Source organism: Cyrtonyx montezumae, unplaced genomic scaffold (assembly GCF_038088225.1).
Source record: "Cyrtonyx montezumae isolate F1298 unplaced genomic scaffold, pur_monq_1.0 scaffold_1, whole genome shotgun sequence".
Taxonomy (NCBI): domain Eukaryota; kingdom Metazoa; phylum Chordata; class Aves; order Galliformes; family Odontophoridae; genus Cyrtonyx; species Cyrtonyx montezumae.
In genome coordinates, this window is record NW_027071825.1 from 855,386 (window position 1) to 876,296 (window position 20,911).

A 20,911-nucleotide genomic window follows, 5' to 3' on the forward strand; every position below is an offset into this window, starting at 1 on the left:
AAACAGACAAACATTCTCAAGGGTTTCTAAACGTCTAACCGCGGCTCAGTACAGCCCCAGTGAGAGAGGACATCTGGATTCACTACCAACTTGTTTCCTCAGAGCAGCTTCCATCAGTAATGCATTCATTATTTTTCTGGACTGAATAAGGGACTCCCTAATAAGCTGGTAAACAGTGACTTCACGCCTCTGTCTACTCATTGCTGGCCTTCAGTAATTAGAAGTGCAATCTGAAGCTTCCAGTGCTTAGGAAGCACCAGCCAAAAGTCAAGCTAGCACACCACCCCCACAGAGAACAACTATACATGCAAACAGACCCTTGTGCTGCACTGAAGAATAGAGGAGAGACATCAGAACTGCCAGCAGCGGTCGCCTAACAGCACCAACAGCATCACCCCCAATAATTCTGTTGGTAAATGGATCTTAATTCCCTCTAAAAGTAAGGAAAGCCAGACAAATCTTAAGGAAAGAGCAAAGAATGAAGTGATCTGTTGACTTATTTAGAATTCCTTGTTAGAATTATAAATACCCACGCCAGAAGCTGCTGTGCTGTCACTGACGACATAGGTACAAAAATCACATTTTATAGTTCTTATCTCCTTCTAGAATTATTCTGAGTCACAAAATAGGACGCAAACTGAGTAAAGAAAGAGGGCATCCAGAAAGGTAGGCTGCTCATCGCTGCAGAGCCAGCTTTTCTGACAACTTGCAGGTTGTCTTCCCTGGAATCACTGGTAAAAACTGCGGTCCTGCTGGGATGCGACACATCCTCATTCTCTAAATGATTCACTGCACCACTGTAAGTGCTTGCTGAAGAAGCAGCTTTTGGGAAGCGCCAGTCCTGTGTAATGCAGCTGCTTTATAACACAGTTATGCATCTGCAAGTACTGACATAGGGACAGGACAACTGCTCTCTGTCCCCTGACACCATTTTCCAGATCCCTGCATTCTCCAGGAAACCTCCTTCTTCTCAGTCACACATCTTGCTGGCTTTGTCCCTTCGACTTCCCTTTCCCTTGGTGAATGGAACAGCCACAAACACGGCCAAGTAGCGAAGGGACTGAGCTCAGAACAGCATCAGCAGCCTATCCCGTTCTCCTGTTTCACAAGAGGATTCACAGAAGCAGCGTGCAAGAGCAGTGATTCGAGGAGCTGATGTTGTATGGAGCCACTCGACCTTTTGTAACCAGTAGTCACCCTGTGCTCTTTACAAGGGAGGTGAAATGGCTTCTCACTTATTGCAGCATTGTGTGGTTTGTGTGCAGCTCTGGCACGCAGCAAGAGTGGACACTCAGCCCATAGCTGAGTAACTGAACCTCAAACCAGGCCACCGCTGGGGCCAGCCTGCCTCCCCACAGCCGGACCTGGAAGGAATCAGTCTGTAGCTGAGGGAACTCAGGGAGCAGAGCTCACTGCTGCCTTCAGTGCTCGAGGGGAGCTGACGAACAGGAGCAGAACGGCATTGCACATGGCTGGATAGAAGGGGGAATGGCTTTAAGCTAAAAAAGAGGGGATCTGGGTCAGAGGGGGGATTTGCTCACACAGAGGCAGTGAGGCCGTAGCGCTGCTGCCCCGAGCTGTGGGTGCCCCATCCCGGGCGGCGCTGAGGTCACGGGTGGGCTGTGGGCAGGCGGAGCTGGGGGCGGCGGAGCGTCACAGCGCAGCTCAGAGGCGGTGCCGCCAAGTCTCGTCCCGCGCCGCCAAGTCTCGCGGTGCCGCCAAGTCTCGTCCCGCGCCGCCGTCTCGCGGGAATAGCCGGCCAAGATGGCGGCGGCGCCGGGCCGTTGAGCGGGGCCCCGCGGGCGGGAGCCGTCGGACGGAGGTGGGCGGGCGTAGGGCTCCTGAGCGCCGCGGCTGTTTGAGGCGGGGGATGCGGACGGGACGGGACTCGCCGCCGCGGCTCTGAGCGCCTCGTCCCTCCGGCCGCGGCCTGACTCCCGGCGGGCCCCCCCACCTCCCCGCCCGCGGGGCCGCCGCCGGCGATGACCGGCGAGAAGCTGCGCTCGCTGCGCAGGGACCACAAACCCAGCAAGGAGGACGGGGACCTGCTGGGGCCCGGCGAGGAGGAGGCGGCCGCCGCGCCCGGAGCCATCTTCACCGGGGGACGCGGGAGCGGCGGCAAAGGCGGCCGAGCCGGGGGACACCGCATCTTCAGCAACCATCACCACCACCACCACCACCAGCAGCAGCGGCTGCCGCTGAAGGGGGGCCCGGCGGGCGGCGGGACGGGCCCGGCCGCGGAGCCCGAGCGGTGCCCGGCGCACTTCCCCGTGCACGAGTGCGTCTTCAAGGGGGACGTGAGGCGGCTGTCGGCGCTCATCCGCACGCAGGGCATCGGCCAGAAAGACAGCCACGGTGAGCGGCGGGCGAGGCCGTGCTCGGGGCTCCCGGGAGCGGACGGTGCCCCTTCCCTTCTTCCCTTCCCTTCCTTTTCCTTCCCTCCGTGGGGAGTTGCTTCAATGGATGAACCTGACGGATGGACCTGCGGGGCTCACCGGGCCCAGCAGCATCGCTTGGTGTGTGCCGTGTCCTTTCTGCTCTGCGTGAGCTGCTTTTTCCTTCACCTGACATATTTTAGAAAGTTTCATTAGGCTTTGGTGTCGTGGCATGTCTGTCGTTTCTGCTTAGCTCAAGTTCGCATCTGTTCCTTCGTGAGGAAGGTTGTGAGGTGTGGGCTGTGGTGGTGCACCGGCACAGCTGCCCTGGGGTGGGGGTCACCGTCCCTGGGGGTGTTCAGGGCTGTGGGGATGTGGCACTGAGGGATGGGAGGGGGTGGGATGAGCATGGATTGGACATCACAGAGGGCTTTTCCGACCTGAATGTTTCTATTTTTAATGGCACATTTATCTTCCTTGAGGTTTGAGTAGTTAGCGGTGGTGGGAGCTGTAATGATCCCTTTCTGCAGAGCAGTGTGGCCATACCTATCACAAGGGTTACCCTGGATGTCACTAATAGGAACGAGTGCATTGCTGCTGTTTGTGCTGTCCTGGAAGAACTTCCTCTTACAACGTCCTGCTTCACATCTGAAGACGCGTTTTTGCAAGAACCCTTTTTTTTATTATCTTGGGTTTTTTTGTTTTTTTTTAAATTATTTATTTATTGTGTGTGTGATGTGTCACCTGTTCACGTTTAGAGATGGCAAGACTTAAGGGACACTTGGGAGTGGCTCCTCTGGCTGTTGGTGGGGTTATCTTTAGGTTTTCCCTCAGCTTAAACAAAAATTAACAACACGAAAAATATATGTAGTTTTGGGATTTGAAAGAGGCAAAAACTTGCCATCTGTTTCTCCTACTTGCTTTGGACATAGAAGCTAAAGTAACAGAAGTAGGAAAACATGAGCCTCACATTACTTTAAAATGTGTAACTATTCAAAGCCTTGCTAGGGCATTTTAAATTTTAATGTGGGGAATGTTTGGCGTTATAAAATAAGTTGGCCTGTCAAGTCAGCTGAAGTTTCATGGTTAGCTTTCGTCTCTGTGTTTCCTGCCTTTTTCCAGAGTAAGATGATACGTTTCTGCAGGAGAGTGTAAGTCATACTGCATGTGGTGTCTGGACAAGTTGTGATTAAAGGGTAGAGTTACTGTCTTTCTCTGATGAAGAGATAAATGTTCCCTTTGTTTCACTTAATTGTACTGTGTAAAATAAAACCAAATAGTAATACAGGGGAATCTTAGGATTGGTACGATGGGAAGAATAACATAACTGAAGTTTAAGACCATCTCCACAGTAATGTAGAGCACTCTGAAGCACAAACTGGCGTTTGCTGGAGTAGCTTACAGCTCGGTTTTCTCAGTAGAGATAGGAAGGAGCATTTCTTACAACTGTCATAACATTTTTCTAAGTAGCCTGCTATAAATATAGCTACAGATATATTTATCCTGTCATCTTCATTCCGAGAGCTGCAGCAAAGTCTGGTAGAATGAAAGCAACAGGCTTGGAAGGAAACCTTCCCCCTTTATGCCTCCTGCTGCCTTCTTCCCTACGTCCTTCCCGTTCCTTATCAAACACCTCATCGCTGTAAGTTTAGTGTCTGCACTTTGGGGGCACTTAATTGTCCATCTTTGCTGAACTGTCATCTTCAATGTCTACCACAAATGTTGATACCATTTTTAATGTATGTTTATATATATTTTATAGTGTATGCATATTTTTAGTGGACTTTTCTTCGTTGTCGCTGCTGTTTACAGTAGGAACAGTGTGCATTTCTCTCCCATCTTCCTCCAAATTTTTTTCTTTCACTGTTCTCTTGCTATTAAATTAAAAAAAAAAAAAAAAGAAAACACCCAAACCAATCCAAAACAAAAGCAGAAAACAACAACAAAACCAAACCCTTGGTGCCCTGACATACCAAAGGCCTGACTATTACTTCCTTGTTATTGTTTTCTTTCTGCATGAATCCATCTGTCACTTGTTTATGTATTTGAATTGTGAGTTATTTGGCATAGATAGCTTTAGCTTATGATTGTACTCCAAAGTAAGCCCAAAGAGTCCTAGAGCATGATAAGGAAGTGACAGGGAAAAGAGGAAGAACTTCTAGTAACAATTACTGTTTATCATTCAGTTCTATTTTTAGTATGTGGTGAAGTAGAAAAGCCATGTCCTGTAGATCGTTATACTCACAGTGTTCTGATAAAACAAACTCTGGCTGTATTAATAAATAGAGTGCAGCCTGGCTAGCTCTCTGAATTAACCTCAAATAAAGCATTACTTGTTGGTAAGACCACTATCATTCTTCTAAAAGACAGAAGCTTGTGTATGTTTTAGATTACTTTTATTTTTGCTGTAATGCACATTTGAAAGCTTAAAGGTATTTTCTGAAGAAAATAGTTGTTTCTGAAATAGAGAAGTCTTGCTGAATCACTATCAGAAAACGCTCAACTGCCTCATAGGTGTGCTGCATGTGTGAGCAACTTCTAACCCTTCATTAGGAAAGTACGGATGGATTTTGTTGCGTGGCCTGGTGGAGACCTGCAGGACTTCAGGCACTGTTGTGTCACTGCTGTCTCAGGTTAAGGCCCTGTAGGCTGCTCAGCCTAAACTTGGGCTGGGAAAATAAATGCTGGTTTACAAAGCTATTGACACTGAAGAGCCCTTCTGTAGATGGGAGGGATAGGTGAGATTTGTTTCTAAGGTGAATCAAGCTGTTGTCAGCTGTACTATACTATCCACGTGCACAGTGTAGTAAGTCTAGCAACAATCACATCAAATTATGATTACATTGCAGTGAAGTCATCAAAAGTGTATGTCAGCCTCTTAAAAAGAAGAGTACTGTAGATACAGCTCTGTCACGTAGGTAAACAATATCATGGTGAAGTTGCACCCCCTTTTGTCTTACCAGAAGCTGTCCTGTGCAAAGCCACGTGTGTCTTTGGTACTTGTAGTGGTTATGCTGTAGCTGACTGAACACCTCGAGCTGTTACAGCTGTTCTTGCAGCTCTAAGAAGTGGAACTCCCCTCCCCTGCCCTCGTGCCCATTCTGGCAGACATTTTTAGGTGTGCTGAGTAGGAAAAACTGATCGTTTGAAAAGCACTTTTTTCATCAAAATAATTTTTAACTGGAGTGCGTCTGTATGCTCTGGGTAGGAACTGTTCTAGAGCCTCAGCTGTTATTGCCAAGCTTAAGCAACTAAACATGGTTTGTGAATTGTATTTTAGGATTTGTGCTAGAATGAAAAGGTGCAGGGATGTGTGGCTGTTCTGCATCCAGTGGTGTCTGAGAAGGACTCGTCCTGGGCAGTCATAAAAGGCTGGACTGGTGCAGAGTGCCATAGGAACAGTGGTGTTCCCAAGACCCATGATGCCCCTCTCCTTGGTGCTTGCCTTGCCTTTCCTTCTTCTCCCTCCCCTGAAGTTTTACCGGGAACTCTTCTCCCAGTGGTGCTGCATCAAACCTCTGCCATTATCTCACAGTTGTCAGTGAAATCATAGGCTCCTCTTTGCTAGAGTCTCACTGGTTAAGACCAGCAAGAATCGTATTACTTCTTTGCACCTTCCTCACAAACAGTTTTTTATTTTTCATTTTGGAATTGATAGATTCTGATGTCTGTGCTTTCTCAGTTATTGTAATGACAGTTGTGCGTGCTTCTTTCCCTATCTCACTTTGCAAATTTCCTGTTCAGTTTTTGAATTGCATGCTTTTTGCTGTGAAGATCAGAGAATCAGAGTAAAATCTATGCTGGAAGAGCACTCTGGAGGTGATGTAGTCCAGCATCCTGTGCAAAACAGGCAGCATCAAAGTTGGCTCAGGTTGCTCAGAGCATCGTCCAGAGGAGTTCTGAAATGCTGTGGTATTGCACACCTGCATTTCCCATGTATGAGCTGGCAGGTTCACCACATCTCTCAGGAAGGCTGCCAAATGCTTGGTTAACTTTCATTTTGTTGTTTCTTCCCAATATGCTGAGCTGTTGTAGGTCCTGGAGCTGAATGGCACTTCTTATGCAGTGTTTGAAAGGCGTGGTTTGTTTTGCTGCTGATTTTTGGTGATTTATTTTTTTGCATAGCTAATTCAAAGCTACTTACAAACTCTGCCTCTGGCAGCTTGCCTATCTTGATCTGAGATTCCATGATACTGTGGTATGTTGGTAACTGCTTTGTACAGCAATCTATGAATGTTTTGATAGCATCTTTGAGATGTGCAGTGCACTACCCTTGGCACACAGCAAGCGCATATTACTAACTTGATGCTGTAAAATACCTCTAAAATCAGCTCTGTTGTTATTGCAAAAGAAACTTTTCTACAAGTAATTTTTCTTAACTTTGCTAGGAAACATTTGAACACACACAGTGATGCAGTTAAATGGAAGAATTCCATATCCTTGAGCCCCCAACATAAAGTGCATCAGAATTCTGGTAGCAGCAATGATCCAGAAAAACAGCTCTCAGTACCTAAGAGCAGAAGTGTGAAATGGGTCGTGTGTCACCAGGAAAATAGTCTTGTTTTTATTATCAGCTAATAATGTTGGAAGCTTTCTTTGGAAACGTGGCATTGAAGTAACCAGAAGGTGGTGGTAGATGGTTGGATTGGTTTGTTTTTTTGGAGGGGGAAGTGACTTATTTTGCAACGTGTCCATTGCTGTGTTAGTAAAAATTTTACGCAGTCTTTGAAAAATTCATAAAATATGCTCCTAAAACTTTAATAAGTATCATGTCTTTGAGAAGCTTTTACCCTAGATATGTCATGCTATAAAATGTCATACTGCTCAGACCGTGAGTACGGAGGTTTGGTGATCACCTCTTGAAAACAGAATTGTATCACTTGGGCTGGAGAGGTTCCACCGAGTAACTAAGAAGCCCTGCTGGCCCATGGGATGTTTCAGCTATATTCATTTTAACCATTGTGATCAAGAAACCATACGCTGGACTTGCTTAGAAGCTGCTCTGGCGTATATGTACATGCTCCTTCCTTAGGCTGTGTAGTTTCTTAATACACAGTATTGGAGCTGTGTGTCCAAACTCCTGAAGGAACTGCAATGAGTTCTGTTATGTTGTGTCTAATATCTTTTCTTTTTCCTGTTTATTTTAGGAAACACTCCTTTGCATCTTGCTGTGATGTTGGGACATAAAGGTTGGTAAAACCATCAGTTCTGTTACTTTATGTTTTCCTGAGGACTTAGAGGCGAGGGTAAAAGAGATTGTTCTCTTTTTCTAAATGTGGTTTTGTGTTTCAAAGTTGTTGAAAGTTTTCTGCAAAGTAGAGGTCATGCACATCTGAAAGAGAAAACTGCAAAGAAGTTAGGGCTGCCTGGTAGGCCAAAATGGAGGGGCTAGGTTGGAGGAGAGAATGGCAGAGAGGAAGTTCTGACAGCTGGACTCTTTTGTGGGCCTGGAGCAGCAACTAGCTTCTGTCTTGTTGCAGAGTTAGAAGGACTTGGAATATCACAGAAGATTGTGAAACAAGAAACAGCTTTAAGCAGTGGAGACAAGCACATTTGTGCATGTGTCTTCTGCAGTGTCCAAACAGGGGTGGGACATGCTCAGTCTGGGTAGGCAGGAGGCGTCATCAGGCAGATCTCTGTTTTAACACGCCGTTGACAGGAGGCTTATTGATTCCTGTTTGTGTGGTGGTGCTGTTTTTCTTCAGCACTTTCCTGGTTAATGGTTTTACTGTGGTTGTTACTGATCTGTTTGTTAGAGGTCTTGAATGACCCCTTTTAGCTTCTTCCCCATTAAGAAGGAAAATATTGGCTAGAATAAAGTGACTCCATGGGTGGAAGTGTAATCACTTACCTGCCTTTTGCAGACTCCTTTCTTCTCTTGATCCACATTTCTGCCCACAACCGGTCTGCATCTTTGTGTTCCAGGACTGGCTGCTCTCTGCAGGGTCCAGGACAGCCCACCAGGCTGTGCTGCCTGTTGATCCATGATGGCTGTCACCTTTTCAGAGATCCTTGGGGGATTTATTTTACAGCAGCATTTGAAGACAAAGGATTCACATTTCTACTTGAAATAGAAACTGTTGAAGTAGGCATATTTCAAGACTGAGGGGGGAAAAAAAAGCAACTTGGAATATGATTAAATCTCCGTGACAGTAGAATTCTTTTTCGCTTCTGAAACAAGAAAAAGAATGGCTTGGTTCTGTGAGCTGTGTGAGTCCTGCACCTGGTGCCTGGTACTGCTCTGCAGCCGAGCTGTTAACGACAGCAGTATCATATCACCAAAGTAAAATGACTTTGATCAGAGATGTTTCTTCTGATAATAAGTGATAGAAAGGAATTTATCACCTTTAATTCAGTACAGTTGAATACTTCTTCTTTTGAAGAAGTATTTGGTTACTTTATGTTTCAGCTCTGGGGTGAAAAGCCCTTACTGTTTGGTGCTTTCAAATTGGTTGATTATCCTGGCACATAGCATAGCAAGGAGAAGAAAAACAGTTCTTCCCGTTACTCCTTTTTTCTTTGGCTGCATATTTGAGATCTTGCTTTGTAGCTCACCTCTTGGCTTCTTTGTCAGCCATCCCATGTGTAAAGCCCTTAATTACTTGGGATATTTATGGTAAGCCTTTATGTAGCTTGGCTGGAGCAGAACTAATCACATATGATGTCAAGAACAATACCTGGTTTTACTGTTCTGACTTTCACTCCTGCTTGGTCTTTGATCCTCTGAGAACCCCAGGGCCTTTGCTGTCATGTTAGCCTGTCTCACTGATGCTGAAGGTCAGCTTTTCTTTCCAGAGGTGATGCGTGTAGCTGCGTTACAGCCAGACCTTTGTGGATTGCAGGGTGAACTGGCATCCTGTTTGTTTAACTGCAGCTGTGATCTGGCTGGTAAATGCCTGTTCCATGTGAGTGTTGTCATTGCGTTAGGCACTGTTTAAGCAACTGCAGAAAATATTGCTGCATGTTTCTGGACAGAGTAGTTAGAGCTTTTGTTTGTTTATACCACAAAGTATAGTGTATTCACCAGTAAAGCATCTCTTCCTTTCCTAACACCAAGTTTGCTGGTGACTCATGATTTTTGCATCTTGAGTAACTGGTAAGGTTTCCTGTAACACCTGTAGGCAAGGAATCAGGAAGTCCCTCTATCTGCAATTCCTGCCCATCTTACTCATAATGAGATGTTTCTTTAGCCTGCAGCTCCAGCTCGATGCTGCTGTATCATTTGCAGATAGGTCAGGTTGACTTTAATGAGTTGTGGTGAGGAAGCTTACCGTAGTTAGAAATGGAGGAGCCATTTAAAATGAGGACAGCTTGTTTAAAACATGGGAATATCAAAGGATTCCTTCTCTTCTGAATTTTAAGGACTATTCCTGATTCTACCACCAGCTTTTATCCTTAGATAGAGAAGTTAGTGCAGGTTGGGCTGAGACTATGCAGGGAATTCACGTGTCATTCATGGGATGTTCACGTGCTGTCTTAGCACAACATACACTTGCTAAGAGGCCAGGAGAGCATCAAGGCATGCTGTTATTGATGTGTGCACAAAAAATGTAGTGCATGGCAGGGGGAGCTCTGTGCTGGCAGAGCACAAGCCCAGAAGTTGTGCAGTGTCATGCTCCTTGCATGCACTCAGTCCTAGGATAGCCATTGCTTGCTGCACAGCATGTTCTGCACCTATTCAGACACTGAGAGAGAGACATTACATAGAGAGGTGGTGGAACAAACACCTAAAAATATTTTTTATATAGAAGAGCATGCGTATACATGCAACAGTACATCTTAACAACAAACAAAGAACAAAAAGCATAAGGAAATATTTTGGTTGATTGCCATTTATGTTTTCAGTGCTCATATTTAATAGGAAAATGCTATACATAATTTCATAAGCCTTTTCACAATTTGTTTATAGCTTCAGTTCAGAATTTGGATCTCTGTTTTGATGGTCCTCAACTGGTGGATATTCAATATATTGTGTTTCATTATTGATTCCTTTGTTTCCTCTGTTGTGAATGACGTTATTGCAATACCCAGAATGCTTACTGAAAGTAATTATTGCTGCTTTGTTACAGAATGTGCCCACTTGCTTTTAGCCCACAACGCTCCAGTAAAGGTGAAAAATGCTCAGGGATGGAGCCCTCTTGCAGAAGCCATCAGCTATGGAGACAGACAAATGAGTAAGAGCGTTGCTGGAGAATTGTCCACATCCCTAGGCTCATGTTCAGTAATATACATGCATACCCACATGTCTTTTTACACGTGTATACACATATGAGTAAATATAAAGTTGATTATACCAAGATATTATAAGCAGTTTCTGAAGCTTTTCTTCCTACTGTGATCATAGTGAGTAATTTGTAATTATTGTAACTTGAAGTGCATTACTCCAAAGTCTGATGAAATGCTTTATTAACGTCAATTACTTTTTTTTAACCCGTTGCATGACAGCACTAACCTGCAGTTAACCACGTAGCATAGGTTTACCTCGTGTTTAACTTCTGTTTAGTTACAGCACTCCTAAGGAAGCTTAAACAGCAGTCCAGGGAAAGTGTTGAAGAAAAGCGACCTCGATTATTAAAAGCCCTGAAAGAGGTAGGTAAATTGGAGGCAGCTGTGGTGGCCAAAACAGATTATGGTAGAAAGTGGTAGCTCTTGTTCATACAGTAAGGATGCTTTAGCAAAGTGAAAAAAAGAAAAAAAGCTTGTTGTCCATTTAGAAGGGTCACAGAACGATGTGCATTCCTAAGATGCTCCCTCTTCCAATTCTAGAAATTCAGACAGAAAGAGTCCTTATGTAAGAGAGTCCTTTTTGTCATCTCTGCAACCTACAAGGTGAAGAATGTGTTTTTAATCTGTGCTTGTTTCATTGGACTTTTAAGGCTACTTTAAATCTTGGTTTGGTGAAGAATTAATTGGCTGTTTTGTCCCATCACCAATCACGGGTGATTGTTATTTTTGTTTCTTTGTTTAATGCTTGGTAAGGAAAAAGATTTTTGTTAAGATTAGTTCTGCATGAAGCAGCCAGTATTTCTTGAGCACAGTAAAACAATCTTCAGTACTGATGACTGAAGTGTATTTCTAGAATGTAAGTTAGGATTTGTATATGTGGGTGCTGCTAGCTGAAACCTGACTTGTTGATTTCAGCCAGGACATGTAGTTTTTGATGTGATTAGATGTGTTCAGCTGAAGCAAACCAAGAACTCTGTAGGCTTTTAGAATAGGTATTTACAATTTATTTTTTAAATTCACAGCTTAGTAGCTGTGATACTTCATTCCAGAAAAATTCATTAGAGATTGGTAGCTTAAATGAAACTCACGTTTAACATTACTGATTCTGCTGTTGGTGAAGCTTCAGAAACATTTAATTACTGTGTGAGTTCATGTACTTATATCAGAGGGGGAAAAGGTATTTTTTGTCAAAACACAAGCTTTGCATAACTTTCAGCAAATTTTACAGTCAACCAAACTGTTAACATATTCTTTTCATCCCAGCTAGGTGACTTCTATCTAGAGCTTCACTGGGATTTTCAAAGCTGGGGTAAGTGGCTGCATATCCCTTTTTGTTGGGAGATAGTACTATCAGTCCTCAGCACACCTCTTCTCTCAAGCTGAAATTTGTTCCTAGTTTGTGTTTTGGAAAATTCAGTAATCCTATACTGAAGATGGAAGTTGAAAATAAAGAACAGACACTTTTTTTTCCTGAATTATTTTTGATTACTTTTTTAGTTTAATTCTGTAATCTAGGCACACAGTATGAGATGGGAGGGGAATAAGCTCCCCATATTAACCCATAAGAAAACAGTTCTATTAAAATGCCTTTATGTGGGCATTTGGTGTCACTGCAGAGCAGTGGTTTGAGCAGTTCAGCTGGATAACAGGACTTGCTGCATTTAATTGCTTGGTACCAGCCCATAGTGGTCATCTTCTGCAGGAGTGTCACTGTGCAGGAGAGCACACCTTTGTTTGCATCACTCACTTGTTTGTACCCGCTCTTGAGGGGAGAAAGATGCCCTGGGCAGTGCATCAGTGCTCATCACTGCTGCTCTGAATTGGCTCAGTTCTTCACAGTGCTGTTGAAGAAGGCACTGAAATGCTGTTGTGTCTGTTCTTATTGCTGTGGTGCTTCTTAAAATAAGCACAGCTGCATCAGCTGCATATCAGCTCCTAACACTGGGCTGACTCAGTTCCTCCGGTAGTTTAACATTTCCTGAGGTTTAAAACCTTCATGCTTTGGATTTGGCTTCTGCTTGTGTTTGCTCCTCTTTAATTGTACCTGGGCTTTCAGCTGGCATAATATTGACATAAAATATCCAGTGCAGAATTAAAATTCCAGACAGTTAGAAGAGAGGTTACTGGAATTTATATAACGTTTAGCTCATTTAAAATGAGGACACTTTGAGTTTTATTCTGGTGCTGGTGGTGTTCTGTACAAGTGTGTGTCAGTTCTGCAGTTAGTTACTGGACAGGCATGATGGTAGTGTGCCTGTGCTGAGATTATGAAGGAGGATGGATGTGCTGTATTTCTGCATTACACCACGTTGAAATTCAAGGTGGGGTACAGCTCTACTCAGAGCACCTTGCAGAGAAACCCCAGTGTTCTAACTGTCCAATATCTCTCTCCACCTCCTTCTAGTGCCTTTACTTTCCCGAATTCTGCCTTCTGACGCGTGTAAAATACACAAACAAGGTATAAATATCAGGTAAGCACTGCTTTGCAGTTTGGGTTTTCTGAGTCACAGATATCTGCCTGCTGGTGAAAAAGCTGGCTTCACGTGGTCTGAAGGAGGTCATGCTTGCAAATGCCTGTGAAACGCCCTTGTGTTGGTGCAGAGGTGCCTGGAGGCAGGAAGTGCTTTCATCTACAATCTTTTTCTACTTGTTAGTTTGAAGTTAGCTTTAATTCCTGAGTCACTTCACATGAGGCAATGCCAGTTATGTCTGGTGCATGGAGTCTTCCATGCAGTTGGGCAGTGATTGGTGGAAGAGTAGGAATTTGATATTTGTAGCACAGGTTTTCAAATAAGTGAGTTTTCAGAGAAGTGCTGCTCCAGGCAACGTGGTGCAGGGGAGGGATGCAGCTTCTCCTCTTAAAATGAGCACTGTGAAAGGTTTGCAGGTTCCTGGACTCGTGCTGAGCCTGGCTGTTCAGCTGCCTTGGGTTGGGATTTTGGACTCAGATGTCTTTTCCATTTTGATTGCTAAACTTTAATGTGAGAAAATAAAGTTAAGATTCAGAAGGTTATAACTTTTTTGTTTCTTACTGCAGCTTTTTAGCATAGGCATGTTATAATCTTGATTTCTTAGGTTAGGTTTGAGTCCATTGAGGCCATTTCTTTTCCTTCTCATTTCTGTTTTGCTCACGCAGCAGGGAGCTGAGGCTGGCACTCAGAGGAAGTAACTGCAGATTCTTTTGTGAATTCAGAGGCCAGTACATGATGAGTACTAAGCAATCACCATTTAGAACTGCAGTGGCTGCTGAATTCAGCTCTTTAACCAACTTCTACAAAGAAGGAAATGCTCTAGCAATAACGCATGTGAGTTGCTAGAGAGATCTTTGTTCTCAGCTCCAGCTCTTGATTTGCAGCTCAGCAGGAGCATTTCCTTTCTGTTGGTGAGGTGGGGAAGAAAATAGCAACAGTAACTAAAATTTTTCAAATGAGAATCCAGACTGTTTCTTCCTCCTCTCCATAATTGCAGTCACATCTTAGCAGGGCTGCTGGGCTCTGAGGCTGCTGCCTGCAGCAGATGTTTGCTGCTGGGAGTACATTTCTCAGTCTGTAGCATATACTGGCTACATTATTTCTCACGTTCTCCTGCTGGTTTTCTTTAGTAAACACTGTGCATGTATATAGTGGATAGTGAAAATGCAATATGAAGGTATAGATGGCACTTACTCTATGAGGTTGGCATAAAAGTAGACTGTATTTTCAAAGAATCAAAGAATCTTAGAGTTGGAAGGGCCCTAGGTGGCCCTCAGAGGTCAGCTCCCTGTCCAACTCGATGGTAGGCAGGACGTGAAACCCAGGGAGTGTACTTTACCAAGTTTTTATTTCTGTATCCAGGCTTAAATCATGGAATGCTCTCTGAATACTTGGACCTTAATTTGCTTGTTTAAATTGTTTGTGCCAATAAATAAATACAAATAATGATCAAAAGCTTCTGCTTGAAGGCAGAGCTTACTGGTCAGCATACGTGACTGTCTGTGGGTACCTTCCTTTAATGTTCTGGTGTATTTTCACAGGCTGGACACAACTCTCATAGATTTTACTGACATGAAGTGCCAACGAGGGGATTTAAGCTTCATTTTTAATGGTGATGCAGCACCCTCTGAATCTTTTGTAGTTTTAGACAATGAACAAAAAGTTTACCAGCGAATACATCACGAGGTAAGGGTCTGTGTGAATGCAGGGTGTGGAATACCTCAACCTTTCACTTAGCATCAGAAGTCTGAATTTGCTAAATAAGGTGTGCCTCTAAAAAGACCCAGACTCCAAGGAAATGCAAACTAAATTTTTGTTCAGCTGATACAAGCTTTTAAGATTTTATTATGAAAAGCAGCTTTTTAATATGAACTGATAAATTGGAGAGAAGAGAATGTGAATGTATTGGAAAATACAGGGTCATTCTGGGTGGAGTGGATAAATACATTTTAAATTTTGAAGCATTCTGCTTTTAGTATTTGCTGTGAGCATAATTCAGGTGTCCTCAAGTAGATTTTTCAAACTTGCTTGCCACTGCTTTGCATTTAGTCACTCTGTGGCCAATTCAGTTGTGAACAGTGCAGGGTCTTACTTGTTGGAGCCCTTGTATTTGGTCAGACTTGTGTTTATAGCTCTGTCTGCTTAAGAAGGGTTTCTGTGGGGGTGTGGCTGGTGGTGAGCCTGGGTAAATCACGTTTGGACACTTCATTTGCTTTAATATTTAAGCTGAAATGATTTGGGAACCAGTTGGTCAGAGCTTCCACGAGGCAGGTTGGAAATTCAGGAAGTGCTACTTCTGGGGAAGTGCCAAAGGAGTTTGTTTATTGATTTCCATTTTTGTTTAACTATTTATTTAAAAAAGGGAAAGGTTTGATCATTATCATTAACTTCTACACTTAATTGGTAATCTTCCTTGTAGGAATCTGAGATGGAAACAGAGGAAGAGGTCGACATTTTGATGAGCAGTGATATTTACTCAGCAACGTTATCAACCAAATCTATCACCTTCACACGTGCCCAAACAGGATGGCTTTTTCGAGAAGACAAAACAGTAAGCTGAAGGGAGTTTTCAGGCTGCATTGCTGGAGGTGAAATAGTTCAGGCAGTCGTGTGGAAATGTGATTGGGAAGAAAGGGAGGAGTGGAAGGATAAGGTGCTCAGGATGGAGTAGAAAAATGGCTTCCCCTGTCCCCACAGTTGTCACACAGTGTGCCTGGTGGAATGCCTTCCTAAGTGAATGGTAGCTTGGAAAAAAATAGCCAACTACAGCTGAAGGGTGTGTGGAGAAACACTGCTGAAGTGGCTTTGTCCCAGCACCGTGTGCATAGTGAAAAGCCATCCCAGGATTTACTTAAGGGTTCTGCATGTCCCTGTGTCTGTGAGGTGCAGGAGGATGAAAGCATTCTGGCTACGTTTTGCTTTGCGTATTTCTTCTGGTGTTGTCATTCTGTTCAGGGCACAAATTCTCAGCTGTGAAAACATTGAAACATCCACCTTTTGATGCAGGAACTTGCTTTTTTGTGAGTAGCTCTAGAGGGTTTTGTATTGACGGATGTCAGGTAGTGCCATTCACCACAGGTTTTCTGCTGACTTAGTTTTTTTTTTTTTCTTTTCATGATACCAGAAATCTATATTCTAAGTGTGTAAAATACACAACTTATTGCAGGGGTTTGTAGTAGGGCTTCCCTTGTCTCCTCTCAGATTCTTAAAGTCTTTTCTCATTTCGTTTCCAATGACAGAAAATAGCAGTTTCTGGGAAAATGACTTTGTACATAGGTTTAATTTACATTAAAACATTTCAATCCTGATCTCACCATGCTGCATTAAATTGTTTGTTCGTAGAAGGATTTAAGTGGTTTTATTTTAGCTTCTGTGATTCTTCAGTGTCTAATTGCTTTCTTACAGGAAAGAGTAGGAAACTTTCTGGCAGATTTCTACCTGGTTAATGGACTCGTATTAGAATCAAGAAAAAGAAGAGAACATCTCAGTGAGGAGGATATTCTTCGAAATAAAGCTATCATGGAGAGCCTGAGTAAAGGTGGCAACTTAATGGAACAAAACTTTGAGGTATACTTGCAGCATTCTTTTCAGTGTGTGAATTGTTGCATGAGAGAATAAAAATACATGAGCTTTCTCGTGAGTGATGTAGCAAGGTTGATAAATGGTATTTGTTCTATTGTAGTTGTCATAATTTTAAAACAATATGACCTGCAAATGTAGTCCTGCTCATCTGTTTGTGGACTGTCCTGATTACTGCACTTACTGAGACATTTCTTGTCTTGAATATTTCAGTTAATTTGTCTCTTAATACAAGAGATGTTTTTAGCTGTGGCGCACCACTTCAATTTCTTTAGACCAAATATTTATTGTCTAGAATGGTCTTCCTGGTTCTTCTTTTAATTGCATTTTCATTTAGCTTCATTAAAACAGATTGAGGCTGTTATTATCACCACGAAGTTGAGAGCTATTCAGAATGAGCCAGACATCATCTGGGAACAGGCATGCAGGCCTTTTAGGCAGGGCTGATTGATCTGTGTGTGAGCTGTGCTTTGTTACTTGTCATTGAGGCGCTTGAATGAACTGATTACTGATGCACTACAGCAGCCAGCCGTACTGTTTGGGTGTAGTATCCAAACAGAGTGTAAGAGGTAGAAAAGCCACGGGAAGTTTCAGCTGCAAACTGAGTGCACCTTTTGAATAGTAAAACTGTAGGAGAAGTGAGGGAAGATAAGTGCTAAGACGTGTTTCTCTGAGCAGCCCGTCCGCCGGCAGTCCCTGACTCCACCGTCACCCAATACCATTACGTGGGAGGAGTACATATCTGCTGAAAATGGAAAGTAAGTAGCTTGTTCTGTTGCCATCAGCTCCCATGCTGACAGCAGTACGCATAAGCAAGGTTATCCCATCAGCCAATGATAAGAGCAGTGGGTGGCACGCACCTCCAGCTTGGGATTTCACCTGATGGAAAGTACACCCCTCTTAGCTGCTGGCTTTATGGAAGGATTTCCTGTCACATTCATTTCTGTAATTCACTGAGCTTCTCTTATGATGGTAATAAGCAGTCTGATTCTGCACGTGTGAAGGAAGAGCTTACAATTTAATGAGGGTCCCTGTGTGAAAATGCACACTGCTGGTACACAGTGACATACAGAGCTCCTTGTACTAACCAGCTTTGTGCAAGTGCTCTCCTCTACGTGAGCAGTGAGCAGTTACATTTTCAATTCATTTATAGAAGCTTCGTTTGTAACAGATCCAAGTGGTTGAGTTTACTGCCAAGACTTGAATGTCATCCAGCTCTGTTGCATGTGGAAGGGCCCAGAAGTAAATGGTAGAAGGTGTGACTCCACAGATGCTATAGGTTATCCTGTAGTCAAGTGTTACCAGGGAAGATTAATATTACAGTACAGGCTTACTGAAAAGATACATGGATTTTTTTTTCACTAGTTTTCAGTTTTTGAAATGGAGTAAGTGTTCAAGCACAGTAAGTAGGTTATGCTGGAACAGCATACAAGAGCATGTATGTCTATTTTAATGAAAGGGAGAACTAGTAACTTACCAGGAGGGTGTTCAGTGGAAGATGATTTCTAGATGCTCTGAATTGAAGGACAGTGAGGTTTGTTACCTTCTGTAACAGCAGAAGGATAGACAGTTGTTTTGTGTTCTGTGTTTTCCATTGTTGCCCTCTGGGGACAGCAGGGTAACATTTCTGCTTCCTCAGAGATTGCTTCCAGCTTAACCTGTGAGACGAGCTCAGTGCTTTCTAATTGAGTTGGATGCTTTGTTCACGTGTAGGCCATTTTAACCAGTGCCTGGAACCAAGTGGTGCTTGTGTTTCTAGGTAATGGTCAGGTCTTTCAGTAGTGATTATTAATGGAGTGCTCATGTGGAGTAACTTTTTCTTTTCCCTGATCCTGACTCGTCTCCAAGGTTAGCAGAACTCACAGAGATCTAAGTTCAGAGGGCTGTCAGCCCCTGTTCACTGTGCACAGCCTGTTTTATTGTGGAGGATCTTTACTGAGGTTTTCAAAACTGAGTCTTAACTCTTCTTTAAGGCTGAAGTTGCAGTGATGGGGAAAACCTGACTTTGTCTTTCTCCCTTCCCCATCCAGAGCTCCTCATCTGGGTAGAGAACTGGTCTGCAAAGAAAGCAAGAAAACCTTCAAAGCAACGATAGCGATGAGCCAGGAATTCCCCTTAGGAATCGAATCGTAAGTGCGAGTCGTGGTGGTGCTGGTGGGGTGAGCACTGTCACTGTGCCCTGACTGCACAGCTCTGCCCGCCTTCAGGTGGAGACCTCAGCAGTTTAAAGCTGCCAGCCACAGTCATGCTGCTGAGGAAGTTACCTCTGGCAGTCACAGACCTCGCTGCCTGCTCCTGGAGGGGCCAAGTGGTTCTGTTGTGTGATGACACCTGAGCTCTGGCCGGGTCTGTTAACTCAGCACGATGCTCCCCTGCCCAATGCAGTACAGAAACGTTCTTTCCCCTGACAAGGTTCTGCACAAAGTTCTGGTCTCCAGATCCGTACAGAACCACATTGAGATCCTCACCTTTGGAGGAGTGGGTGTGGGGCTCTGTGCTTCAGTGCCTTTTGTAGAGTGGAGACGAGAGGCCTCAGTGCCCCTTTGTACTCACACAGCAGCAGAGTGTGTCACCACGACCTGAAAGTGGCAGCGCTGATGCTGAGCTCTAGGGACACGTGATGGACATGCTGCAGTTCTTCAGAGCCCTTTTATCACCTTGCTCTCTGGGCTACTTTGGGAAACGATTTGTAATGAATGTCATTCTCCTTTTGCAGATTATTGAATGTTTTAGAAGTAATTGCACCCTTCAAGCACTTTAACAAACTTAGAGAATTTGTTCAAATGAAGCTTCCACCAGGCTTTCCTGTAAAACTAGGTAAGGTTGCTCTCACATCTGTGGCTTTGTGTTCCAGCAGTGCCGTGCTCAGGAGGCCTGCTGAGTTCTGGAGAAGAGCTCCTACATAACAGAGTGTTGTTGTAGACCTCAGGGGAACGTGGTTACATTACTGCAAGGAACGTTTGGGTTGAAAGAGGCAATGTGAAGCTCAGAGGAGAGCAGTCCTAGCAGGAGTCCAGCTCTGTCACTGGCACCTTCCTGATGCTGCTAGGGCTTCGTTCTAAGAGCAGCAGATAAGCTGAAGTTTCCTTGCATTAAAGGATGATCGTAGTTGTGAGTCATCTTAAGAGACTCATTTTTACATGTGGATTTGCTCAGCTTTCAAATGAAATGGTCCCTATCTCAACCCAGCACTTTTCTGTTCCCTTTCCTCCCCTGTGAGCAGGCAGCTGTGTGCTGGTCAGCTGCCTGCCAGGTTAAACAGCAGCACGGCAGGGTTATCTCTCCTCATCTCATCCTTCCATGTGCTGACAGATCAATCTGTGTGTTGGCAGCACCTTCATTTCCACGTTATTATTCTGCAGTGAAAAAGGAGAGCCCTTGAAATGATTACATTACCCAACTCAGTAAAAAAAACTGGTGGTGTTTCCTACTCGGTTCAGGGTGTTCTGGAGTTCCTCTTCAAATCCCTCTTTTTAAATATTAGACTTGTCCATGGTAAGTGAGCCTGGCCTTCAGAATCATTCAGTAACTGCTGGTGATGATCGGTAAGCCTTGATTTCTCTGCCTTCACTGTGCTGTTGTGCTTCCCATCTAGATATTCCCGTGTTTCCCACCATCACAGCCACTGTGACTTTTCAGGAGTTCCGTTACGATGAGTTTGATGAATCCATCTTCACAATTCCTGACGACTACAAGGAGGACCCGAGCCGCTTCCCTGATCTCTAGCTGAACTGGAAGGTCAATGGTGAATAACAGCATAACAATACCAGCGTACCACAGCGAGAGCAGATGGATGCAAATAGCCCACAGGTGTAGATAAAGAAGTGGGTCCTAAGGGAAAGGGATGAACTTACTAATCCAGAGGCAAAGGGAATGTGCATCGGATGAGAAGTGTGGTGCCGTGGGCAGCTGGTTAGCTCCTGGCTGGCACAGCCCCCGGCTGCCCCTCACACTTGCGTACGTCCCGTGCCGCAGGGTGGCAGTCTGACCCCTCGGTGGCCCTGAGGGCACTGAACAGCTGTGAGGACTACCATTCCTTTTTAAATTTTTTTACATTGTTGATACAGAAAGCACTCTCGGACCATTAGCATCAGCACACGTCTTAGCTGCATACAGTCCTTCCCAGCGGCGCCCTACTTAAGATGACCACGTTATATTCTTTCAAGCTTTGTTTTCAAGAAGTGTAAACTTCGTATCATTATGTATAGCTCAGTACTTTGAATGTTAGTTGAGCGTAAATTAGGAGGAATGCATTTCCTG

The 20,911-nt window shown here is 44.1% G+C and overlaps 1 protein-coding gene across 1 annotated transcript; it reads left to right on the forward strand.

Annotated features, from left to right (window-relative positions):
- The first annotated feature begins 1,755 nt into the window (after positions 1-1,755).
- Positions 1,756-20,534, forward strand: ANKRD13C (ankyrin repeat domain 13C). The gene is made up of 13 exons (XM_065737559.1): positions 1,756-2,355; positions 7,523-7,564; positions 10,445-10,549; positions 10,879-10,964; positions 11,865-11,910; positions 13,006-13,072; positions 14,614-14,758; positions 15,492-15,623; positions 16,478-16,639; positions 17,330-17,409; positions 18,682-18,780; positions 19,368-19,468; positions 20,247-20,534. The coding sequence occupies exons 1-13, from the start codon at positions 1,983-1,985 to the stop codon at positions 20,375-20,377; spliced, it is 1,569 nt and encodes a 522-aa protein (XP_065593631.1). The 5' UTR covers positions 1,756-1,982; the 3' UTR covers positions 20,378-20,534.
- Positions 20,535-20,911: the final 377 nt, after the last annotated feature.